Source organism: Maylandia zebra, linkage group LG10 (assembly GCF_041146795.1).
Source record: "Maylandia zebra isolate NMK-2024a linkage group LG10, Mzebra_GT3a, whole genome shotgun sequence".
Classification (NCBI taxonomy): Eukaryota; Metazoa; Chordata; class Actinopteri; order Cichliformes; family Cichlidae; genus Maylandia; species Maylandia zebra.
Genome location: NC_135176.1, coordinates 30,269,786 through 30,296,769, shown reverse-complemented (window position 1 = coordinate 30,296,769; position 26,984 = coordinate 30,269,786). Strand labels below are relative to the sequence as shown.

The 26,984-nt window shown below is 38.6% G+C and overlaps 2 protein-coding genes across 2 annotated transcripts in view; one reads left to right on the top strand and one right to left on the bottom strand.

The window, feature by feature from the left end:
* LOC101481280 (polypeptide N-acetylgalactosaminyltransferase 10) overlaps positions 1–26,984 on the top strand; it is a 133,997-nt gene that overhangs the window by 64,114 nt on the left and 42,899 nt on the right. The window contains exons 5-6 of the mRNA XM_076889426.1: positions 20,074–20,259; positions 23,548–23,731. Of these exons, the coding sequence (XP_076745541.1) occupies positions 20,074–20,259; positions 23,548–23,731 (370 nt within the window). The remainder of the gene's footprint in view (positions 1–20,073; positions 20,260–23,547; positions 23,732–26,984) is intronic.
* LOC112430598 (sterile alpha motif domain-containing protein 3-like) lies at positions 5,280–11,234 on the bottom strand. Its single transcript, XM_076889427.1, has 6 exons — positions 11,123–11,234; positions 10,179–10,273; positions 6,996–8,071; positions 6,740–6,895; positions 6,190–6,279; positions 5,280–5,794 (listed from the first exon to the last, which is right to left on the bottom strand). Exons 3-6 carry the CDS (start codon positions 8,061–8,063, stop codon positions 5,507–5,509), a joined length of 1,602 nt encoding a protein of 533 aa, XP_076745542.1. The 5' UTR covers positions 8,064–8,071; positions 10,179–10,273; positions 11,123–11,234; the 3' UTR covers positions 5,280–5,506.

Genomic DNA, 26,984 nt, shown 5'->3' with positions numbered 1-26,984 from the left:
GGGGTCGTTTCCAAAGAGGTTGTTACTCCAGTTATGTCTTATTAAAAAATTTTAATTGAGAATAACACTGCTGTGCAAGGGATCATTTGCATGTATATTAGTGCAAATGTCTGGCACTCTGCCAGTGTAAAGGAGACAATCTTAGTATCAAAATAATTATCCATATAGGTTAACAGTTGAGCACAAAACAAAAGAGAAGGGGAGGAACAGGGGAGAGAAATGTACAATGATATGAAAAATGGTCAATAATACAGGGGATAGTTTGAGCTGGAGAGCTGTTACTGTGCTTTAATGGCCTTCTCTGGAGAACAGAGCCCATTTGTCTGCTGTGCAATTTGGAGAAGGAAGAAACTCCAAAGTAAGCACCTGGAACAATTAGTGGCTGTACGCTAGCTGAATGTTCAGCTTTTCACCAAATCTGAGACGTGTTTTATTACCTCCTATGTAGGGATGGGTATTTATAAGATTTTCACGATTCCGATTCCATTTTCAATTCTGTTTAACGATTCGATTCTTTATCGATTCTCTTATCAATTCTTTTTTTAAAAAGAAGATTAGCTTAGAACTTTGTTTTATATCTTCTCTTTGAACAAGATAGAAATTTAGAGGTAACATGGCCTTACAAACCCAACTGTGAGATCTTAAGAGATCCAGCCTACGGTTCTTCCATGGGGTGTCACAGGGTCCCCAGGAAAAAAATTTGTAAATATAAATTAATAAAATGAATACTCTTCTGTAGCAATAACAAAGTATAACATAAATTATTCTGTAGCAATTACACAAGAATATCCAGTAATGTCCCTGCCTACAATTAAACACATTCACTTACCGAAAATCGAGGGCATCTGCTGTGGCAAATGGGTGCAAGCCTTTGACCACAAACTTGTCTGTCCTGGCCTGAAAGGAGACTCTACCGGTAGACTGCAGCGACAACTGCCAGCATCTGAGCCAGCCAGACTCAGTCTGTCTCATCATGGTCACCTAAATGCACAGTAATGGCAGGTTTTGTAATAAGGCAGATCGCGCTAACATAATATGCACTGTTAGTTGATTATTTACCTGCCGCATTAACAGGAGAGGACGTGCAAACGTTACCGCTGCTGCTGGGTTGAGATTCACGAGTCGAGCGGAATTAAAAACACGACATTCATTTAAGGTCATCATGTGTTTTGTGAACAAATACTTTTGCATATTCGTAGTGTTTCCTCCCTTAAATGAAATATCTACTTTGCAAGTATTGCAAGTTGCCCTGTTGTCATCCATTCTCGTAAAGTATAATCAAACTTTTGAGCGTTTAAGCCGCTTAGGCGCCGTGTTTCCTGCCAGATAAATGACGCTCCGCAATGTGGTGACGTCATTCGGGGCGACTGGAATCAATAAGGGAATCATTTACAAAAATGGCAAACAATTCCAAGGAATTGGAACAGTGGGAACGGCAGTTTTCGATACCCATCCCTACTCCCATGCATATTGGTGTAACATTTGCTGCGGTCTGAGACTGTCTTGATAAATAGAACTTACCTTTAATGCACACCAAGTCACGTGATCACTCCTTGCTACAGCAAATGTTCCCTCTGTTTTCTTCAGGGCAGAGCTATTGTTTACTGGCCGCTTTATGTTACTAACCTGACCTGCAAACTTAGGGAAGTGACTAACAGAATAAGATGAGCAGTAGAACTGCTTCCCTGTGAAGCAGGGGTGTCCAACTCCAGGCCCCAAGGGCTGATGTCTTGCAGGTTTTAGATCTCACCCTGGGTCAGCACAACTGAATCAAATGATTAGCTCATTAACAGGCCTCTGGAGAACTTCAAGACATGTTGAGGCGGTAATTTAGCCATTTAAATCAGCTGTGGATCAAGGACACATCAAAAACCTGCAGGACACTCCTGCTGTAAAGGGTATATGGTTTCAGCGAGGGTGAGGAACTTGGATATTTGTGAGGGACTCAGATTTGAGCTGGTGCTCCTTCCACATTGGAAGAATCCAGTTAAGTTGCTTCTGATCTCCTGGACACCTCCTAGGTTTGGTGTTTTCGGCATGTTCACCTGGTTGGAGGCGGGGAGGGGGGAGTTCAATCCTTTTATAATAGGAAGTAACTGCTAGGAGGGAATTAAAGAAGAGACTAGAGAAACAAGATTATAACTATAAATATTTTTTTGGAAGATCAAGAACTAGACAGTCAAATTATGTGACAACAGGAGGCAGCTGACGTATCTTTAATCCCACATAACACTTCTTCAAAACAGACAATTAAGGAAGGCTTAAAATCACAAACCAAACCAATAAGTATATAAAACCCCTCCATTGACACTCAAAAGAGAAGTGTTTGTGTTTTAGTTTGCATCATGTACATTTGTTGGCATGAAGGTGTTTAAGCACACATGATAAGTGTTATTGAAAAATGACTTATTGATCCAAACATCCAGCGTGCCATCACGCTTTGCCATTTCTTTCCTTTATTCCTAAACGGTACATAGAAGAATACAAAGTGAGCAGTTTGATGGCTGTTGTTGCTTAACAAATAATAAAGCACATCATACAAAGACTAAAGAACTGAAGCATAGTTTTGAGAATTGATAGTATGAAAAATATTGCTTATGCCAAAGGAAAAAAGCATTTGTTTCCTTTCTGAATTCTTCTTCGCTTGGCCTGAAACAAAGGTTGGGTTATGAAAAAGCTAAATGTAGTTGAGCCATCGAGTTTAATTGATTTAAAAAATCACATTGGGAACCAAAAGCTTATATTTTCAATAAAATATTTTTTTGCTATTCCATTGTCAACAGAACCTGGATGATAGTATCTGTGACAAAACTTAAATTCTCAGGTCCAAGCTGGCAGTCTGTTCAGACCGTGGAAATGACTCTCAAGGACTAACAATCCCCACAGGGATATTTTTATAGCAGTCGACAGCAGCAGTACGGGGCTGCTTGACAGGATGAGGTTTGGAGATTTAGAGTGAGCACAGCATCAGTGCTGCCACGTTAGCAGTGACTCTGTCTTTGTAGCTGTTGCTGTTCTGTCTGTTTGGCCACTGGCTTCCTCTGTCATATCAAATGCTCCCACTTCTGCCCAGTTTCATCTTTTTTCATTGTTTACATTTATTTTTGTTTTTTGCAGACTACTTCTACAGCTTTAAGCGCAATGCGTAAGCATTTAGAGAGTTGGTGTATTTCAGAGAGTAAACATGGAAAACAGTCAAATGCGTCAATGCATGCATATTCCTTTCTCACTGGTCCAATCTTCCCAGAAAGCTCTTCACACCCCAATAATATGAGCTTGGTTTGAATTATAAAATGTTTGATTTTTGCTTGTAGCTAGTTGGAGAAATTTATAAATTCAGTGAATCAATATGTGAAGCATTTGTGATTCCTTCTGGGCCAACATGGAAACTATTTTTTAACCAGTTTTGCCATTTGGCTCCTTTCTGCTGTTTCTGTGGATAGAAAAGCAAAACATGGTCTGAATCAGGGCAGACTGACCTGATCAGAAGAGCATGCTCTCTGCTAATGCCTCGCTTTTAATGGATTCCCTCTTAGATGCACTGACTGAATTTTTTTGCAGGCTTGACAGTTGGTCAGACATATAAGAGGTCAATTTCACTCGTAGACCAGAAGAAATGGAATGCAAGAACAAATTTTCTTTAAAAAAAAAAAAAAAGGAATACAGAGACAGGAAATTGTCCTTGAAACATTACCACCTATAACCTAGAAAACAACTGGAAAGCACGGATGAACTTTTAGCCTTTAGTCTCTTTAAATCCAGATTCTGAGCTTGCTTGTTGGTTGGATGAAGAAATATGTTTGACTGTGAAGGATATTATTTAGAGTGGGTCTGAAATAACTACGCTCTAAATGCGGTCCACCGATATAAAATCCAAATAAAAGAGAAAACCAACCATTAGCTGTAATAAAACCAAAGTGGTATCAACCATTAGTGAAGTCCCTTCTTCAGGCTTCAAGGTGAACATCTGGGCTATCTTGGTGTTTTAAAAATGAATTAGAGCAATGGGTGGAACTGAGTCACAGAGGGCAATACGACAAAGTATTTTCTAGGGGGTTACTGATTAAGTGGCAATAAGGTCATTTTCTGTACTAAAAGAAGTCTCCAACAAGTGTAATTACCTCCTGCTTGGATCTAGTATCCTCCTTTTTAAGGCAACATTTTCCATGTACATGGTCCTACATGTATAAAACACATCTTACTTCTAGTGTCCTATTTAAGGGAAATGGAAGAAACATGGAAAAACCAAAGAATTGAAATATGCAGGAGAACTGAGGCAGCCCCATAGAGGCGGTACACTCTAAAAAAAGATCTGCTGGCTTAACTTAAAAAAATTAAGGTAACAATTTGCATGGATCTTTTTAAGTTACTTCAGCTTAGCCACTATAGCGTAAATGCCACAAGAGTTCTCTAGTTAGGCAAACTCTGTTCCTTACGTACAAACAACATGATTTGCTTTGTCCTCTACAAGCTTAATTAAGTTGAACCAACTTAATTTTAATTGTTTAAAAATTACTCCATTTAGTTATTAAAACTTATTTTTTTACTTTTATTCTACTCAGAAATATCCATGCAAATTGTTACCTTAATTTTTTTGAGTACTAATAACTTACAATAACTTATAACTTACAATTATACAATAAATTACACATTGAAATTCCAGTTTTATGATCAAACTGTTTATTAGAACACCAGTCCACCATTCCAGACTCATTGACATTTCAATAGCAGACAAAATTGTTGCCTCCATAAAATAAATGACATAAAACACCCCTGTAAATCTGTCTCAAAAAGACTGAACATTTTGACAGTCATGCTCTGATTCAAGTTTGTTTGTGTTAAAGTGATAGTTTAGGGTTTTTTTAAGTATGAAGTACATTGTGAGTATATTACACACAGTAGACAGCAGTCAGCACATTCCTGCCACCGACACGCACGATAGGCTCAGTTTGTTTGTGTGACTTTGGTAAATCTGAACTAACCCGAACTAACACCAAAGTCACCAAATAACACAATTACACTTACTGATCAAGGCAGCAGGAGACCAGCAACTCCTGTGTGCTGTCAGGTAAAATTGCTGTTTTTGTCCATGGACGCTGGTGGGCCAGAGCGATTGAAACAACAAGCAGTAGAACTTCTCTTTCCCCACAGAAAAGGCTGTCTGATAGCAAAATAAAGCAGTAAACATATTCTTGATATAATGTACATTTAAACTGACATCAGTTTTATTAGGATGGAGGCTCATCTCTGCTTCTCCGTAGGTGGAGCTTACTGACTGCCATCTACTGTGTGTAATACACTCACTATACATATGTACCTCATACAGCCTCACTTCAAAAGACCCGAGCTATCCTTTTAAAGTGCATTATTTTGAACTAGGTGTACTTAATGCTCAACGCTCAACTTTACACCTACTGCCTACTGTACAGTATGTAACACAACACATTGCAAACAACAGTGGAACATTTCCCGTTTAATTTGAGGATAGCCTCACTCTTCACATTTTTTAGTACAACAGTTTACTTTTTAGTGACATTACCTTAGGACTGGCTTTCAGATCATCCAGCTCGAGGAATATCTTTTGAAACACTTCAAAAGTGTTTTTCAGTTCTTTTGGGTAGCTGAGGTTGAGTGCATATATCAGCCCCATTAGCAAGGCACAGGCTCTGGGTACATCCAGGTCTGCTAGGACTTCTGTTCCTTCAAGTATGATCCTTGCGCTGGCTGGATCAGACGTTGTGGCACCTCTGGTTACAATCTTCATCACTTCATTGGTAATATCGCCGCCACCATCCTGGTAGATCAGAATCAATATAAATGTTTTAAGTAATCATACTTATACATGAGAGTAACACAAAATAGGGCTGCAACTAACAATTTTCTCGATTATCTGATTAGTTGTTTGGTCCAGAAAATGTCAGAAAATGGTGAAAAATGTCAATGTTTCTCAGAGCCCAATATGATGACCTCAAATGTCAAACATATTCAGTTTGCTGTCATAGAGGAGTAAAGAAACCCCAAACCATTCACATTTATGAAGCTGAAACCAGAGAATTTGGACTTCTTTTTCTAAAATAATTACTCAAACCGATCAATCAATTATCAAAATAGTTGCCGATTAATTTAGAAATCAATTAATAATAGATTAGATCGTATCTCTAATACAAAGTATAGTCATGTCTGATTTACCTGCTCTTTGAAGAGATCCTCCTCCTTTTCCCTGAGATACACCACTAAGCCACGGATAGCGACCTCTCGCCTTCTCTCCACAGAATCGTCCTGTGAATAAGAAAAAGAATGTCGAACTGCTCTTCGAGGAGGATGGGTTTTTGATAATTACATCCAAAAAAAAAAAAAAAAAAAAAAAAAAAAGGATTGACTTTATATGGCCTGAACTGTACCAATTATAGATTTCCAGTGATAATCAAAGTAATGAATTGATCATTTCAAAGAGCCATTTCTCTGAAATGATCAATTCATGAACTTGAAAAATCCAGGTAACAAATAGAAAAACTGGAAAATCTTGCAAATTACTCTGCCAATCATGATCCACATCACCTATAATTTGTTTTATTATTAAGTATTTATAGTTTTAATTGATATTTGTGCCTCAAGCTCTAAACAATAATTTGACATAGTTGAGTTGTAAACAGCTACCTTTTAAGACTCAATATCACCTATTGGAAAAAAAAAAGTGGATTATCCTATTTGAAATAAACTACATTTCATTCATTCATACCTCTAGCAGCATGTTCTGGATGCGCCGAATGCGCATTTTTGCAGCCCCTCCTCTTGAGGACAGCAAGGACATTATTTTCTGAGAGTACTGGTCCAGCTTTGCCATGAATGTTGTCTCCAGGTTAACAGTGGTGATCCTTCTGAATTCTTGGTTTATCTGTATAAAAAAAAAGGCACAAATAGGCACAACATGTTAATGTATACAATTTACTTTAAAAGAATACATACTGCAAATTATCTTATGGAAAAATATTTACCTGAACTGCATCAAAAAGAGCAGGCCATCTTTCTTTCAGGTCATTGATTTTTGGTGCTTGATTGACAACTTCCTGCCTGCGAATGGAGAATGTCTTCGCCATTTTGTCACTGATGATCTGACAGTTGTCCCTCTTCCTCACTTCACTGAGGAGCTCCACTCTTCCATATTCCAAACTTTCTTCCGTTTCTCCTTGTGGGTGAGGAGGTAAATAGTTCACTTCTGACTTTTTTGGCTTTTTGACATTCTTTGCAGGTGCTTTCTCATGTAGTCGCTTCTTTCTGAGAGAGTTCACATCAAGTTCAGGGCATCCGAGCCCTCTCAACTTGGTTCTATAGTTGCCCATTTTATATTTTAGTCTCTGTTGCCATCCATAGCATCCATTATATGACCCTGGTTCTTTAAGGCAAGGATGCTTCTGAATCAGCGCCTCAGCAACATCCACAAACTGTGCGCTTGTTGGGTAGGCAACATACTGAAAGACGCTTTCAGCCAGTCTCTCAAGGATGTCTGGAAGGATTGAGGTAAAGTTGAGTGGAATTCCATCCTTCTTGAAAGCTTCATTTCCTGAGGCAAGCAAAAGCTCTGTGTCATAGGCAAAGCGAGGTACAGGAAATTCAGCCGGCCACCGCTGTGATCGCTGAATCCCATGTTCAGGTGATGATAGAATCAGTGTATCCTGGGATCCGGATGAGCAACTGCTTTGGGGAGGACCGACGGCGGTCACTGAAGTACTGACTGAGGTTGCTGAGCTATAGATGGAGGTTTCTGATTCACTTTCAAAGGAAGTGTTCACTTCAGTTAAGTTCAGAGTAAATGTGGGAGGTTCAACAATGTTAACCACTTTTATTGTGTCCTTGTCCTTGATGTCACTTGTTGAGGTAAGACTGAAATATTCCTCTCCAAAATCAGCATCCTTGTAATGCAAAGTAAAATTCCCTTGAAGCCCAAATGTCTCTCTTACAATGGACTCAAGGTCACCCACAGTCCCAGGGAGGCCATGAGGTAAGTCAAGTTTGCGAATGTCATGGTCCTGAAGAACGATCCTAAGTTTGGTTTGATGAGACATTGGAGCGTCTGTAAGAGAAACCACACGCTTCAGTTTGATTTATAGAATACATCCAGTGTCAACCTTAAGACATTAAGTATCAGAGGTAAATATTACCTTTGATAAGCTAAGGACTTTTCATCACCTTTGAGATATTAGCTTGCATGCAGAAAGGAACTAAGGTAGTGATTACGTCTCTAATCATTAGCTTTCACATTACACTGTGACATTTTATATATGCTTTTTGTCAAAATTGACTACTGCGAAACTGAGTGCCCATTTATATACCTGCTTTTAGTTTGACTAAATGTTTGAAACATTTATTTCTATGGAAAATAACAGGAGTCTTTTTTCATCTTAATATTTTCCATTTTTCCATTGAAGCATAATGTAATAAATGCAAAACTACAAAGATCACAAAATTACAGTAGCTGAAAGTAATGTCACATGTCACATAAAAGCTACAACCATAACATTTTCAGTTATATGCCAGTCATATTTACAACTACTACTCAGATTTACTTTTTTGTTTCTGCATACTAGTGGGAGTCAAGAGATTCATCTCTTTTTGCTCTAAGAAATGGCATGATCTGAGATTAAAAGGCGTTCCAGGCTTTTTTATTATTATTATTATTATTGTCCAATGTCTGATGGTAGATATAACATTCTCACTTGAACTGTAAAAAACAAAACACTTATACAAGGTAAACATATTAGCCAGCAAATCAAATCTTTCACACATCAGATGGTGCAAGGCCAGGTGAAAATGATTAACTTAAGTTTGAGATACATACGTTAATGTAAACAGCCTTTTTGTTTTCTTCATGAAATCATGACCTCACCTATAAAGAGTATTTTTGGTTATGCATTTTATCCCAGAACTGCCTGGTGTGTAAAGTCAAACAAATGAGAAACTGTTAATGACCACTACACATGGACATAAATGTAACGCTTCTGGGTAACAATACGCTTCCCTGCAACAGTGTATGCTGCCATTGGGAAGATGTCAGACAACTCACTCAGCTCAATCACCTTAACACTTCTTGTGTTTTCGAGTTCATAGCTTCTAAGATGTTCAATATACCATGCATTTAAACATTTCACAATAAAGCAAACCTTTCCGTTGACAACAGCTATCTGAATCAACTCCACAAAATCTGGAAGGCAACCTGTTGAGCCATGTGCCAAGATCATTCCAGTGGAGTAACTGGTGCCACTGCAACACACTGTAGTTGCCATCTGGACAAACGACTCGCTGGGGAATTTTACTTGCAGTGCTTTTTTTATGTCTTCCCTCAGCACAGTCAAATCCACTATTGACAGTTTTGTTGCCTGCAGAGATGGTGGAACAACTGCACCACCATGTAGATGGTGTGCAACCATGAACTGATGCTTCACTGCAAGAGACAACAGAATGTTTCGGAAGCTGTGGGTATGCCTGACCACACGCTTGAAAAAGCTGTGTTTAGCTTCAAAGCGCATAGTCCAAAGAGATACAAGGGGACCAAAAGCCTTTATTAGCTGTGGGTAGTGCTCTAGAAAATGATGCTTTGGAATAAGTCTTTCCTGAGGGAAAGTCTCCAGGAATCTGTGTCGATGCTCAGAAATCTTGCTTTCAAGGAAACAAATAGTTAGGTCTGTATGCACAGGAGAAAGGACAAGTTCAACTATGTCCTTCAGGTTCAGGATGACCAGCCACGTTGGTTCACTCTCTGGTATTCTTTCTCCAACTATCAGGGGAAGGAGGCGAAGCAAAGCCCAATTCTCATGGGCATTTCCAGCGACAGTCTTTCTTGTAGCAAAAGCCAGTGGAACTGCTTGTGGTGAATCAGATTTATCTGCCCATCTGTATGGGAACTCTTTGATCAATTTATTTAGTTCATCAAGTGCGAAATATTTTTTTTTGATTAAGGCATTTAAGCACAGTGCTAACTCGAAAGGTACAATACCTTCAAAGAGGTCGTGGAGCAAATCAGGTGGGTAGCCAGATAAAACATCAAAATGTTTTAGTCTTTCAGTCAGTGGGCACTGTCTCTTTACTCCATAACAATGATTATGTCCCTGTGCTGTCTGAACATGAGCCTTGTGCTCTTGTATTGTCCTAGGCTTAAATGCTCCAGTTCTAACTTCACTTACTTGGAATTGGGATCTTTCTCCAAGACAGAACCTGCAGACGTGTGTACTTGAGAAGCTCTCCACAAATCCTCCGATAGAGTGGGCGCCAAGGTTATCTGCAACAACACAATACACAGTACCTTTGACTCGAATGTCTAATGAAGGAATGTAAAGTCCTTCTTCTTCAAGGCTGGCAAGATCTTTTAGCATTGGCTCAAACACAGCACTATAGCCAAACTTTTTGATATCATCAGCCTTGCAGAGAATGGCAAGGTATATCGATGTTAGTGATGATCTGAGCAATGGTGGCACATTTGCTAAAACCCAATACACAGCAGTAATTTTGTGCTTTTTTCTTGAAGTGCCAAGTGGATTACACACTTCAAAATCATCCACATACAGAATAAGAGAAATAGCTGGATTGTTTTCTGACAGCAATGTATTGTTTTTAAAATGTGTGCCATCCTGAAATGATTTGTATTGACTTTCGGAACTGCTGTCTGCTTCATTACTAGATGTGAGCAAATCCTGGATCTCTTTTTTCTTCAAAACCTCATGCAAAGACTTCAAAATAGGTACATATTGAAAACTTCTCTGCTCCCTGGCACTGAGCATATATTCTATGGGTTCCACCACGGAAAAATGCTCCTTGAAATATTCTCTTCTTTTGTAGGAGGTGGAAAGAGGACCATTACGCCCTAGGGCTAATGTAATTGGGTTGCACTCACATAGGTCTGTTACCATCTCAGAGATGATCAAATCATCAACTTCACAATTATGCTTTTTTAAGCATGACTGTAAAATCTCTTTTAAAATAGGACCTGAAGCTGATGAGGAGATAAAGTGTAGCTCTTCAACTAACTCATCAATACACCGTTGTGGTACATTGAATATGCTTTCCAACTTAAGCAGCACATGGGCTACATGTTTTTCTATTAAATTCGGCAATTCTCTTATTTCATTACCTTCAGGGTCTTCACTCACTGCACCTTCAGTATCGTCTTCATCCACAGGATCATCCCCTGCATTTAGAGGATTGACACACCTCTGCAAAAGCTCAGGCTTGAAGTCATCAAGTGTATGAGGAGTGTGTTTCCGGCTCCTATGAGAGGCAAATGTTCCATGAATGTTTGTTTTGAAAGGACAATTTTCAAAAACACAAGACACAGTTTCCTGTTTCTTTAAATGACGACCAATATGCTCAAAGTATTCTCTTTCTGTGGAGATAGTGTTTAAAGAACAACATGGACATTTAAATGACAGTACAGTGGACAGTGTCACTGACTCACGGGTCGAGTGAGTTCTTGACAGATGGGTTCGCAGGCTGCCCCATGTTTTAAATGAGCAATAACACTCCCAATAAAGACAAGGGTGAAATTCTCCACCATGACCATGTCTTAATCTATAATGCTTTAAGAGATCTGTCTTTCTTGGTGTTTCAAATTTGCAAATTTTACAGATCCACTTCATTTTAAAAACAAACAGTTTAAATTACTTTAACTTGGGTGATTCAGAAGGCTGTAGTACAAACAACTTGTGCTACATCAGCATTACAGTAAATTTTAATTCATTGTTTTTGAATATTCAAGATGAAAAACAAGAAAAATGCTTGTAAACTACTGCAAAGAAATGGGCGAACTACACGCAATCAATATTCACGCTTTTTTAACTATAGTCTTTAGTCTAATCATTATCTCACAGGAAATCCTTATGACATTAAAAGTTAAAACTATGTATATTATTTTTAGTGTTGAGTTTCTCCTAAAAGTTGCTTTATGTTTCCAAATCAAAGATATTTTTTCTTAAGTGATACAACTGCGCTTATGTATCTGCAGTTAACACCCAAAAGAGCAAAATTATATTTTATGTGCTAATGCACACTCAATGTAATGTCATTAAAACAACTAGTTTATGAATGTTACTTAAAATCTTTCCTGTGGCGTTTCTACAACATGGCGTTCGCTTCCTCGCCCGCGTTTTTTGACTGAACTTTGACACAGGCTGTTCTTCAGCTAGGGCTCAATTAACAAACTTCAATCTCACATAAAAATAACTCTAGGACTTAAACATCAAAATGCATCGATGTTAAACCGAATGTATACTCAGTAACCTACATTTGTTTAGTCATGAATGTAAAACGGTCCAGCCTTTTGCTGGTCAAACCTTCATCAACGCTGCAACGATTTCAAAGTAGAAAGAAGAAAAACATGTATTACCCTGTCTTTGCAGAGTTAAAAACTACGGCTACAGAAGCTCAGTGTCAATTAACACCATTTGGCTGCCACCGTAAAACAAAACTTAACAAAGACTAATGTTACGGTCGAATTACTTCACAAGTTAGCCAGAAGTGTAACGTTACTAGCTTATCACCACCACTCGCCGAGGAAGAGTTTAGTGTTGTGTAAAAAGGATTTCTTGCAGTGCGTGTTGATAGAGTTAAAGTTAGAGTTATTAGCTGCTGTGAATAAAACAAGGCAAAAAATTGTACTCACCACAAAGCTTTAACGTTTGATAACGTTCCGTACAAAATGGCGCTTCTCCGCTTTCTCTCTTTCCCTCCGTTTCTTTCGATCAGTGGTCTGAGAGCAGCATGTCCGGGCAAGTCAGCCTTGTACTCAGCTTTTAAAGGACGCTTACGAGATTTTTAAGTTGTATTAACTGAATACACTTTCATGTTAAGTTAACACAGAAATGTCTGTTCAAAATCGATATATTACTGAGCTAAGACTGTTTTCTTTATTTTCATTTCGACCAACTCATTAAATTAAGTTATCAACTGATTACAATGTGTACATGCAACAAACTTAATTTTTTATGCAGAAAAAGCTATTGATTTTAAGCTTTACTTACTAACCCCATGAATCGTTTTTTAGAGTGTAGTGTTTGCTGTGAAGCAGGAGCTTGTGTGCCTGTGCTCTAAATGTTTGACAGTGCTTGAAGGCAGAAACATGAAATTGTCCGTCCTCTCCTTGCTTTTCAAAATATTGCTTTCATCATTTTATGATGTGACAGCAAAGTGCACATCTGTAATACATCTCTTATCATTGGCTCAGTAGATATTTAAGCAGTGTATATTTTGTGTGACTGGGGAAGATGAGGGGGAGTGTTCTTGAAAAAGAAGGGGAAAAAAATCCCTCAGACTGGCTTATGTCATCACGGACTTTCCGTCAGCATCCTTCTGTTTTTTTATGACTGTTGCCAAAAAAAAAAAAAAAGCTGCTTCAGATGTTTTCAGCTTTGGCTCAAAGAGAGGATGTGTGATAGAGTTCACAGAAGCAGCCGAATATTTTGGAGGAATAAATTAGCAGCTTGGTTCTTTGGTGCTGTGCCAAGACTTCTGGGAAGTAATCCAGCATGTTGGAAAGATGAGATTTGGATGACACATTGGATTCACTCTAATTTGAGGTTAATTGAATTGAAAATCCCCCCAGCTTCTACCAACACAACATATACAGGAAGGAATGATGAACTGTGTTATGGATGTGTTGGTTATTTTATACAGCTGGCGTTTCTGAACCCCTCAAAATATTCAACAAATCTGGATTATTGATCAGGATTACAGATGCTTCAGCTTTTTAGTCTTTGTTTTTTCTTCTTACTCTAAGGGGGTCTCTTAAAACTTTTTTTTTAAACAGGTTGCCGAATAGCTACAAGTAATGTAGAAAAAGTTTCCAAATAAGAGTCAAAATGAATGAATTCATATATGTAACAGACAAGAAAAAAATTTGTCATATGTTTAAAAACAAATTAGAATTTTGGTAAAATAGCAATGTTAATTGTTAGCTAGAGGATCAACAATCAACCAAATTGGTAGCTAATTTAGTCCATCAATGGGTAAAATAGCTAAAATTATAAAACAAGAAGACTGAAATTTATAGTAAAAAAATATGGTTAACATAGGACATTCCTAGCTAGTATAATGTCCAAAGTTGAAATGGCTACCATCATCATAATCATCTTAGTTAATAGTTAATTATGGTTAGCAGTTTGTTCTTTTCTTTTTTTTTTTTTTTCTTTTTACCTACCAAGGTGGATAAATATGTTTTAGCAAAATCAATAAATAAAATGGATAGCTTAAATTGTTATGAAACTAGTTGTAAAGTTATATTTTAAAGTATGGCCAGCAGTTGATGGCTAGCTGCACTTGGGTTACTTTTTTTTTTTTTTTTTTTTTTTTTAAATATTGACATTTTAGGCTAACAGTTGAAATAGCTAGCTAACAACCTAGATTAACTCTCAAACGTTTTAGCTTGACATAATGAAAAACTAGCAAGTGGGATAGTAGCTATTTAAAGAAGATGAAATACTAAGGCAACAATTAAACACCGGTTAAGACAGAAACCATACCTGTTAAACGGTAACCTGAAAGCAATGCATCAGTAAATGATGAGTTGTAAACGTCGACATACGGTTTAAACTGAATTTAAATTAACACATTTGCCACGTCATATCCACATCAGCAAATGTTTAAGGATTTTTATCCATTAAAATGGGTAAATATGCCATTGAAGGCGGAATATTTACCCTCATGCATAATTTTCATGACAAAACTTTTGTGATTTCCCCCAACCCCAGGTTTCTCATGGTTATAATACAGGGGATTTTTCATCTTTATATTAAACAAAAGATATTGCACCATAAGACCCTGTACACTTTTTAAATGTTGAAAGGTAGTTTGTTCCAATCTTTGCAAATTCGCAAAACATTTTTGTTAAGCAAAATGAGGCGCGTTGAAGTTGTGGATAAAGTTAAGTTGATGTGATTAAATATTTTTATAGTTGATATTGTGATTTTTTTTTTTTTTTTTTTTTTTTTTTTTTTTTTAAAGTGAGTTTTTTTTCTTGTTTAGCATAGTTTCTTTGCTATAATGTGTTTGGAAGGTGGTCTTCATGATTACTTTTGAGGTGCTACTAAAACTGGTATTTATTGCATGTACAGTATCTTGGTCAAATTCATATTAATCTTTTCTGTGATCTGGTGGTTCTGGGGCTGAAAGATCTTGGGAACCACTGTACCAGTTAAATACTTGCTCTGGTGCCCACGTTTCACCCTGACCTCTTCTTTTTTTTTTCCCTCTTAGTTTTATTGTTTGTGGTTTAATTCTAATAAATGACTAAGAGGAAGATGCATTCCTGGAACAGAAAGAGATTGAAGGCAGCGATTGTTTGTTAGTTCGGTAAATGGGGTCTACAGAACTGACCCCGGCATCGACGATGTCCGAGCCCTCTTCATGTCCTGGATTTCACATTCTAATAATGACTAATGTGTTTGCCGATGTCAGCCTGCTCTCATTAGAGTGATTTATAGCCCTGGCAGTTTTCAGTAAACCAGAGGAGCCGTATTCCAATTTATTCAGGTCAAATTAACCATTCATAATTAGACACCATAACCTTTCCCGCTTTCCTTTCCTAGTCTGAATGCGCTTTACATGAAATGCAAATGTTCATTGTTTAATCTCCCTGCTTGTCATTAGGGAGGCTATGTAAGAATCGCCCCATGCAGGGCAAAAGTTTAGCCTGAATCAATCTCCTAATGCTTAATAGCTAATGGGCTGATTTATTGCCATGTAATGAAGGTGAAGGCCTTCTTTTCTCTAATGGTGGCATTGACCCTATGGAGCCCCTCAGCCATTATTCCAATGTCAAAACTGTGTAGCTTATATTATTGCTGCAATGACTCATTTTAATATAAAGTATATCACCTATAAACTTACTAATCTCCAATTACTCTACTTGGCTGTAGGAATTATTTGAAAGATTTTACAAGTACAGAATTGGCAAGTATTCTGAAATCTGTTACATTATATTGATTTTTTTTTATTATATAATGAGACCTGAAACACACACACAGAAACATTTTGTATTAAGGTTGGGTGATTTTTTTTTTTTTTTTTTTTTTTTTTTTCCCCCCCCCCCCCCCCTCAAAAAAATTTCCAACCAACCATAATCCGTCCAACCACCAGTAACTGGTGATACATCCATGGAGATGTATGTATATCTGTGTCACAAGATTATGTTAAAGGCACATAAGTCATCAGGAGGGAGAACAACAGTGCTTATATTTTATCTCACTACATACATATTTGTCAGCCACAACATTAAAACCTCTGACAGGTGAAGTGAATAACATTGATCATGCAATAGCCTCCTGTGAGTCTTTGGGCTGTGATATGTCATGCATTTTGAGGTTACCTAGGCATGTACAACCTAGCTAAAGGCTATTGTACACTCCTCAGTGTCATTGGCTTCCCCCAGCAGGACATTATGTTCTGCCACAAAACAAACTGCCCGGGAACAGCTGAAGAAACATGACAATGAGCCCAAGGCACTGACCCAACCTCCAGCCTCCCGCCTCCCCAGATCCCAATCCAATCTAGAATTGGCAGCATTCAGTGGACCTAGCCTCCTCCATAGAGGCTGCAGCCCACAGCCCACATGTCCCACAGGAGCTACTGCCAGCATTTTGGTTACAAACACCACAGGATATCCCCAAAGGTCCTGTTGTAATGCCCCAGACAGGTCAGAGGCATTTTGGTGGCGTATAAGGAAACAACCCAATGTTAGGCAAGTGCTTTCAGAACTTTTCCAACTATCAGAACTTATGCCAGTTTTAATTGGATTGAGAAGTGGGGCACGTCAGGGAGAGACAGAAAGTTGGATTTCATTATCACTTTGCTAAATAAATTATTTCCTGGCTTTAAAGTATTTTTTTCAATATTTCAAATTGGATAGGGCTAATTAGAGCCAGACCACTTGAGGCGGGCTGCATCTCAATTGAGGCCTTCAGGATTACGTAGCGGAGACCTCTGTGACAGTTTGATAGACAGCACCTCTCACTCTGGTCTTGATTACTGCTGTTGTCTAATTCGCTTTGCTTTGCTTTAATAATGTCTGATTGGGGAGTGTTTGGACCAGGTCCTGTCTTTTTGGACTAGCTGGGAAATGATGGTGAATTTTGGTGTTAGGCTTCAAGTGATGAGCTGTCATCTTCTTAGCCTCAGTTTCATTAAAAAGTTAATGAAAGTTAAAAAAAAAAAAAGGAAGGGAAAGTGTGAGGATGGAGACAAATCGGAGGACCAGCTGGCGTCTGGTTTGTTGGTTTTGGCCAGTTCTCCCATTTTCAGTGCCTCTGATGTCTGTTGGGATTAGGAGTACCTCTCCAAGAGGCAATGGCTGCCAAGCAGCATCAGAACAGAGACGAGCGGAATGAGGGATGAAGGTTGGGAAGTGAAGCAACAAAGGTAGAACAAAAAGTGAAAGAATTACAGCTGGAAAGAAACAACTGAGTGCAGAGATAAAGACACTGTCAGTCATTTGAGCAGCTGCAGATTACAGTTTGAAGGTGTAAAAGGACTGCCGCCTTTCCTCCTTCTACCCTTCTGATATTCAAAATCCAATTAGTGGACGTGTTAGAGGGAGCTTCTTTGTGACAGTGGGCCATTTGTAAGGAGGAACACTGACAGAGGTAATATTTTAATGTAAAGCGTATCTTCCTTTATTATGTATATAATGTTCTCTTTTTGTAGTCCTGAGAAATGTTCTTGTTCACATTTTTGATGTTGATGCAGAGAAGAGGTGCAAAAGAGAAGAAAAAATGGTACAATGAGGCACATTTATTTGTCTGAGTCACACTGGACCTCATTTGTGTATTACTATGAATGATTTAGACTTCTTTAAATAGAGGCGATATAGTGATGGGCTTGTGATGTGCCTGCAAAAATTTTGCTTGAAGCCTCAATGGTGTCCCTTCTATGTTAGTTAGTTCTGTGTTAGCTTTTTGGGGAGCTGGAAGCTACCATGTTTGGACAAGAGGGTGAAGTACCAAAATGATGAGCTTGGATAGGTATTTGCACATGAAACTTGTATGAACAATTCACAGAAACACATGTTTTACTCTGTTAATTGGTGTTGAGAAACTATTAGTGCTAATAAAATGGTAGACTCTAACTTAACAGAATGGAAACACAACCCATCTTTGCTGTGTTTGATACTTCTGTGCAGGCTTCTTTTTTTTAGCCCCAGAGATTGCAGCATGGATATTGTTCAATGAAAGCAGAGTTTGTTGGGTTTGCAAGGTCTTAACTTTATAATGTAATGTGTCCTAATATATTGTGAGTTAGCACTAAATAAATACATTTTTAATTGAGTTGGTCAGTACCTTAGAATGGTGAAGGCACACTTTGATCATGACGTCTTCTTCTTCTTCAAAAAACCCAAGCCTCTGCAAATGATTTTTGACCTCAAACCATGTGCTCAAAGAGACTTGATGTGACATTTGTTGCGTTTTTGTTTTCTGGCGCTGTAGTTTGACTGTTTGGTGAGCTGGAACATGATCCTCTGCAGAGTCACTGTAGACGTCAGATTTGGAGGCAATTAAATCATTTGTCTAACAGTAGACAGATGGATTAAAAGACAGTGCTGAGTCATGTCTGTCTGTTGGAGACTATTTAGGAAGCACAATTTGTGTGGTTTGCTTTTCCAGTGCATCTGTTTTGTCTTTGCTCACAGTGGATAACATTATAACTGCGACCATTCACGTCCAGTTGGTTTGTAACATATAGCGTCTTATCAAGATGTTCCCCTTTTGAGGTGGTGTTAAGTGCAAATGATTTTTTTGGTGGTTACTGAATATTTAAACAGAAAGTGAAAAGCGATGGATGGATGGATTGAGGTGGAGTACATTCAGTTTTCTACTACAACACTGGACTTTCTGGGTTTTTCTCTGCAATGGTTGACAGCTTTAGAAACATTAACACTAGACAGATGGCCATTGAAACATGGCTTTAAGTGTGACTTATTTTTATATTTATTGACCTGTCACAGCTGACTGGGCGTTTGAGCAGAAAGACTTAAAGGCTCCATTTAGAGCAGGATTGATTTCTGTCAAAGACGAGCTGTGATGAAAGATTGGAGAAAATGTGCATGTATAAGCCCAGTCTCTGATTGATTGACGCTTTCAAGTTGCCCTGCCTTTATATATATGTCGCCATATATATAGATCCCCCCCCCCCCCCCCCCCCCCCCCCGACACACACACACACACACACACACACACACACACACACACACACACACACACACACACACACACACACACACCATCCACCCTGTTCCAGTGTATTTGCCATTTTAGGCGATGGAACTGACCATTTGACTGACACCTCACTCTGGGTTGAGATTTACTGTCACTGCTGCTAGAGAAACACGGGAAAATGGCACAGCTGCCATGCATAGGACCAGTGGCTCAGACATGAACTTTAATAAAACTCTTTGATCGTGTAATTTACTCAGTGAAGGGATTGTTGTTGGGAAAAGGGTCCATAATGGGACATTATGAGTTTTGGGTAGAATGAACATCATCACAATTTTGGCAGCAGCACTGTTTCTTTTTGTTTTGTGTTTTTTGTTTTTGTTTTTTTAATTTTTTTTATTTCTTGCCAAAAGCCTTTATGACCGCACATTAGAGGGGCTGATTTAATTCCTTTTTCATTCCTCGCAGTTGGTTTCTTCCTCTTGAGGGTAACATTCTGTCTAATGACTGCAGATATAAAAAAAAAGGAAAAAAAAGTCAGTGAGTGTAGAAAAGTAAGTAATATAAAGTTTTTCTCTGTATGGGTGAAAGTACGTTATGATGTAGAGGCCTTAAGGGGGACATTTCAGTGTGGAGCATGTGGCAGCAGCAGATGTCGTGTTTGATGGTGACAGCTAATGGGTTAGTTTTCTTTTCATGTTTTTTGAAGAGCATTTTTGTTGTGAGGGTTTCCTATTTGTGGACAGTTTTCTGAAGCAGTTCATGCCAGTAGATCCGTATTTACCTGCACGCATTAACAAGGTATGATATTGATCCTCTCTATACCATTATGGCATTTTTTTTTTCCACTCTTTAAATTATGCTCTCTCTCATGTTGTCTCTTCAGAACACCTTAAGGTGGCACTAGAGGAGTACATGGTACGGCTGCCAAAGGTTCGCATCCTGAGGACCAAGAAGAGGGAGGGTCTGATCCGGACTCGCCTGCTTGGAGCAGCTGCTGCTAAAGGAGAAGTCCTCACCTTCCTAGACTCGCACTGTGAAGCCAATGTGAACTGGCTGCCTCCACTGCTGGGTGAGGACTTCATTATTGAGCCATGACCCTTAACATGAGCCCGATCCTCAACCGGCCTGCACTGTGTGCCTAGGTCATAACCTTAGTGATGGCTGCTCTTTACGTGTGACGTTAAACTCATTTTGGGGAAAAATAAAAATTCAAATTCAAATTTTATTTGTCACGTACACAGTCATACACAGTACGATATGCAGTGAAATGCTTAGACAACTGCCCGTGACCTAAAAAAAAGAAAAGGCTATGAATAAGAGGAAATAAATATGAAAAATTAAAAAGGGTAAATTTAACTAGGAAGGAATAAAATATAAATTAAGGTTAAAAATGAAATAACTGTACAACACAATTTAGAATGAAGGGTAAATTTAACTGGGAAAGAATAAGATAAAATATATAAATTAAAGTTGAAAATAAAATAACTGTACAACAAAATACACAATACACAGCATAGAACTATATAAGAATGTATGAAGAAATATAAATAAATAAATATAAAAAAAAATATATATATATATATATATATATATATATATATATATATATATATATATATATATATATATATATATATATATATATATATATATATATATATATACATACACACACACCGTAATTGTCGGGCTATAAGCCGCTACTTTTTGCACAAGCTTTGAACCCTGCGGCTTTTAGTCAGGTGCGGCTTTTTTATGGATTGTCCATGATTGTTGTCATATCGTAAGACGATTTGTTTTGTGTGTTCCGCTGTTGTACGGCACTACGTTGCCTGGCGGAAGGATCGGGGTTCAAGAGTGGTATGTTAGTCACATGTCCGTCCGCCAGGCAACGTAGTGCCGTACGAAGTAGCGCGAAAAACAAACTTCAAAGTAGCGCTACGCATTCAGCGGGAGGCGTGGATGATGAGCGGCGATAAACTTGCAAGTTATGCCCAAAAAGCAAGTTATGCCCAACTCCACCGGTGGATTCTGACAGCGTGGAAAAGTGTGAAAACATCCACGATCACCAACGGATTTTGAAGGGCTGGACTGCTGCATGATGGAGAGGAGGACACCGCCACGGCCCTTCTGAGGGTGTTCGACTCTGACACTGACAATGAGGATTTCTTTGGTTTTGAAAGTGACAACGAAGGAGAGAAGTGGAGAGTGGATGATGAAGCCATCCTGAGCCTGTTTGTATCCGACATTGGAGAAGAGGACTTTGGTGTTTTTAGTGTGCAGGAAGAAGAGAAAGATGGTGAATGACTGACTTTTCTTCTTGTTAAAGCCGTGTCACTGCACCTGAGCCTAAAAGGTAGTCCGAATCTATTTTTCTGGTGTGCTGTAGGCTACTGTTATGTACTACATGTGAAAATATGTACCCATAACTTGTTTTTCAAAATATTAATAAAAGTGATGTCTCCAAACAGCCATCTCTTTCCTGACAATTCGCTTTGTGCATATTCTCTTACATATGATAAGTCAACATTGAAACACCTGCGGCTTTTAGTCAGGTGCGGCTAATGTATGTACAAAACAGGATTTTCCCCTGATTTTAGCTTGTGCAGCTAATATTTAGGTGCGCTTTGTAGTCCGGGAAATACGGTATATACACAATAACAGCAGCTGTACAAGTGTAAAAGTGTCCAAAAATCTATTAAATACGATTTTAAAAAATAGAATAAAATATACCAAAAAGTGGGAAATTTGCTGGGCCAAAAAATTAGACAACAGCTCTCACTCTTCATTGCCTCATTACAACAACCATCATGTTTGTTTTAATGTTTCAAGCACATCTGCTCTTCATCAGATAATGAATGTTGTTGGTCATGTGAGCTCATCACGTGAAGATGTCCATTCAGAGCCCATATATTACATAGTTGCTAGATAAATAACATCTCAAAGTCATGTGTGGGTGGTGCATTACACACTGTTAACTGTCTGAAATATTATTGAATCTCTGAATAAGTAAATAAATAAATTCATCCAAGAAAGAAAAATGTAACACTTGGGGGGTAAAAGCACTAAAAAATAAATGAAAAATGAAATAAAAAATGAAGGTTGTATCATTGTATACAGACAGCCAGAAGCTGAACCAGCCAGACATAAAAATACAAGGGATCATAAAAAAAACTAAAATAACATCAATTTATTGATTGAGACCTTTAGGAGCCAAAGTGTAAATCCAGAAGTGTTCTTATTGTTAGAGTAAAGTGTTCTCTCCTTGGGAGATGTACATGCTCAGTGCCAGCATAACTCAAGCAAGCCACAGTGTGATTCATACGCTTGGTGATTAGCAGCTGAACTTTCCTGATCATGCTTTCTTGTAGCACTCGATGTTTATGCCAGCCCACACAGACATTTAAGCATACATATCACATTTTGAAATCCAGGATATGAGTTAGAATGAGTAAAGAATACTCATTCTATGGGCTTGGACTGCATATGGTTTCCATGTAATGTGATCATGTGACCAGCAGCATTTGATCTAAGGTGCCTCTACTCTGTGTATTGCTGTCTGAAGGGCAGGTCTGTTTGTTACAACTACCCGAGGTGTGTGAGCTAAAATGGTAAATGTGCTTATCAGAAAAGTGTTTGATATCATTCAAATGAGAAGTAGGGTCATTTTCTGACTCCTGTGGGATCTAACCTGCTGTAGTCAGAGGAGTGGCTCCCTTACTGACGACTAGAAAAACCGCAGGTTTACGACATTTTTACATCTGTACGCTGCTTCGATTATGCGCACACAACTAATGACAACACAATGACACATGTAAAATAAGTGAGCGTTATAATTCATCCATTAGATTTCAGCCAGTCACAAAGCAATAAATCTAAGCTAGATGGAGCTGAGAGATATGAGGCGATGGTTACTGATTTATACTGAAACCTTTTAACCTTTTTTCCTGTAAAAGTAAATGGTAGAAAAAGAAATTAATATTTTGTAAAAAATTATCAATCATTTTATTTGTTCCTAAAAACATGTTTTTTACCAATGGTAAAAGATAAATCATGGTAAAAATGGTCAGGATTGATACATTTCAGTTTGTAACACAGGAGCAAATTTTCATTTTGTACACACACACACACACACACACACACACACACACACACACACACACACACACACACACTTTCACCAGTTGTTTAAACAGCCCACCGACCCCTCATAACCTGCAGTCTGTGGACAGGAGGGTGAGTAGGCTTTGCTTGGCTGTAAAAGGTCTAAAGCCACAAAGCTTGGAAACGACTTTTCTGCACCATCTGTTGTCATAACCTGCTCGCCATCGTGTGTGCCTCCTTCTGTCCCTCTCAGACCGAATCGCCCAGAACAGGAAGACTATCGTATGCCCGATGATTGATGTCATCGACCACGACAACTTTGGCTATGAAACACAGGCGGGCGACGCCATGCGAGGGGCGTTTGACTGGGAAATGTATTACAAGCGGATCCCGATCCCCACAGAGCTGCAGAAGGACGACCCCAGTGAACCCTTTGAGTGAGTGACTCTGATACTTGGTTAGGGATTTTTTTTTTTTATACCCATTATCTGATTGTGCCATGACTAAATGCATGCATCTGTTCCATGGGTGACCCCAGTGGGACTTAAAGCTTTTCAACTGGGTTTGTCTGAGCTGTGCACCTCTGAATGATTTACACCACACCGTGTTTATTCACTGAAGGTCTTTGTCGGCACTGCTATGCTCATACACGCGTTTACACCTGAGTGTTGCATAGGATGGATACTAAAGCACTCGACTACTGCCCCATTAAGCTGCAAAACATGAAAATGAATTCCATTTCCAAAGTGGATAAATGCCAAAATCCCAGTCTTACATTCCAGAGTGTACAGAGAAATGGAAGCTTTCTCGGATTTCAATGAACGAGTGTGGCGGTGAAGTGAAGCTGCCAGCTCGCTGTCTTAAATGTTGTCTCTGATTTTTAATGCCAGTACAATATCTATATCAAAAGCTATGTCATTATAAAAGACTGATTATGTTGCAGCACTGAACTATGACTTACTTGGTTTTTCTTGTCAGGTAGGGTTTATGAGTGGGAAAAGAGCGACATTCAGCTATTTTTATATTATTTTGCTACTTCAGTTAGGGCAGAGCTCTTCAAGAAATTACTTAACCTTTACTTTTAGCTGCTATTGTATTAGCTTTTATGCAGCAATAGCTTAAAAACAGATCTATGTAGATCTGTGAGTTCTAGAGTTAAAACAATTTAGAGATCGGTGGATATTTAGGTCATTTCACAGTCACCTCATGTTTTATACAGCATGACAATTCCAAAAAATGCAGTTTGTCAAATGGCCTCAAACTAAGTCAAACTCTAGCTAATAAGACGAAACTTTATAAAAATGAAATGGGAAGTGATTCATTTATTTATTTTTCTAACTCAGCCATATAGAGATATTGAGAGACGGGTGCCTTCGCTGGGCTGCAGCTCAGCTTATTCAAGTCATTAGGTCCACTTCCAACAAACACAGTTGGAAGTGGACCTTCCAACTGCGTTTGTGCTATTTGGAGCATTTGTAATGCAGTTGTCTGGCAAATCATGTGGCCCACTGTGTGGTTAATTGTACTAAAAACCCACTGAAAATGTCTATGCTTCAGGTTTGGTGAGTGAAATTCTACCCAATTATTTGTACCTGCAGTAATTAGCAGGTATTGGTGTCTGTGTTGGACCCATGTGGTGCCTGGGTGCTCTTTGCACTAATTGACATTGCTAGCTTAGATGATAACTGGCACTCGACTAGGGCTGGGCCATATCATACTGTTCACGGTAATACCGGTATAATGTTGGGCAAAGATAAGAAAATGAAATATCGCGATAGAATATGGGTAAAACGCGCAGGCGCAGTGCCTTTGTTTTCATACGCACATGGCGGAAAAAGCATGGCGGCGATGGAGAATGAGAAGGGCGAAAGTGGATCGTTGAATGAAACGGATGAACCAGAATTGGTTTGTAAAAATGCTCCAACTTCAGTGGTGTGGAACTGGTTTAGCTTTCGTCCGTCAGATACACAACAAAGCACTATTTTTGGTAGAGCATGCTAGCGGGCCGTTGTTGTTACCGTATTTTTTTTGGAAAATACGGCGCACTTAAAATCAATCCTTTAATTTTTCTGAAAATCGACAGTGCCCCTTATAATCCCGTGTGCCTTATGTATGACTTCTGGTTGTGTTTACTGACCTCGAAACGATTTTATGTACACGGCGCTCAAAAATCTGTCAAATGTTTCAGTACGACTTTGCTGAGCTACGAAGCCACACCGCGGCGTAATTGTCGGAGCATTACGGCTGTCATAGGCAGGCGCCTCGCGGAGTGATACGTACTGTGCTTCAACATAATGTTACCGTATTGTGTGTGTATAACCTCTTTTTAAGTTTTGTGCATATTACACATGGTTATGCTGAGGATATGTCGGCCAGTTTCCACTGGAAACGCCTTTTGGTTAAACTGTCAGCGAGGAATTTGCATTTGCACTGTTACATTTTTATATAACTTTAATGCACATAAAAAAAAAAACAGCTGCTTGTTTAAGTGAAAATACATTGATGTTTTTTGTTTTGTTTTTGTTTTTTGCACCAATAAAGTTGAGGAGTTGTAAAGTATTTTGTCTAGTGTGAATTATATCGTCAGTTATATCGTTATCGCAAATTTTCAAATGTATATCGTGATAAATATTTTTGGTCATATCGCCCTGCTCTACACTCGACCCTCTCCCTTAAAAGCAGGATCCTAAAAAAAACAAACAAAAAACATATTGGTGATGACCACGATGCTGAAAGTGAACATCACAACCCAATGAGTGACATCATTGTGACTACAGTTGTCCCTCATATGGAGTTTTTTTAAATTGTTTATGTTGACGTTTCAAGCTGTTGGTTGGACAGAATGAGCTGAGACATTTTTGTGTGTGTGTTGTTATTTTTTGATAATTTGTGAGTCTCTTGTTTAAATGATTGGCTGCACATGTAGTTAACCATTTGAGTGTTGTCTATAAAGTTTCTTTTAAACAAAGATCAGTCACAGATTAATGTGTTTACAGTGTCATTGGATATTATTGGAATGTTTTGACCTTACAATATAAAGTGCCTTGAGGCCACTTTTGTTGAATTGATTCCCCGGCAACACTGCCTCTCTGCAAAGAAGCCTAATAGGTTTTTGCCATACTTTCTTCCCCTTTCTGTACCTTTTAAGTAATGGACGCTGAAATAAATAAATAAATAACCAAATAACTGCATGGGATGCCAAACACTCCATTTGTGAGCTTTGAGGGATTAGTTAGACATTTGTCTATGTTTGGATGCCAGAGAATATTTGACTATCCTGGGGAAATGCTGTAGGCATGATCAGGCGGTGATGCAGGAGGATAAGAAACTAAAGAAGAAATGAGCTGCAGAACAATCAGAATCAATCCTCATTTCGTGAATTAGTCTGCTCTTCTTACCCAATGAAATGACCTTCATCAGTGCAAATCCAATTTGAGTCGCAAAGATTTTCATTTTCACTCTGACATTGCAGCAGTGGAGAACGAGGCATGGTGGGCTGGCAAAATCCATCTCGGAGGTGTGCGTGCGTGTGTGTTTGAGGGTAATGGAGTATGATTTTTATCCCCGTCCTCATACCTCTGTCACTGTCCCTGTCCCTTTTGTTAATGCCATCAACACTCCCTTCATTTGTCTCTTCCCCCCCCCGCTCTCTGTCTCTCTCTCTCTCTGCTTCTTTAAGTTTCATTTAGC

What these genes read in the sequence shown, in the direction of transcription:
- LOC112430598 (XM_076889427.1), bottom strand. Translation starts at nt 8,063, where the DNA reads ATGTCTCATCAAACCAAACTTAGGATCGTTCTTCAGGACCATGACATT. An exon ending in CTCTTTTTGATGCAGTTCAG is followed by an intron (nt 6,896 to 6,995) that starts GTAAATATTTTT and finishes TTTTTTATACAG; the next exon opens with ATAAACCAAGAATTCAGAAG. An exon ending in TCCAGAACATGCTGCTAGAG is followed by an intron (nt 6,280 to 6,739) that starts GTATGAATGAAT and finishes TCTTATTCACAG; the next exon opens with GACGATTCTGTGGAGAGAAG.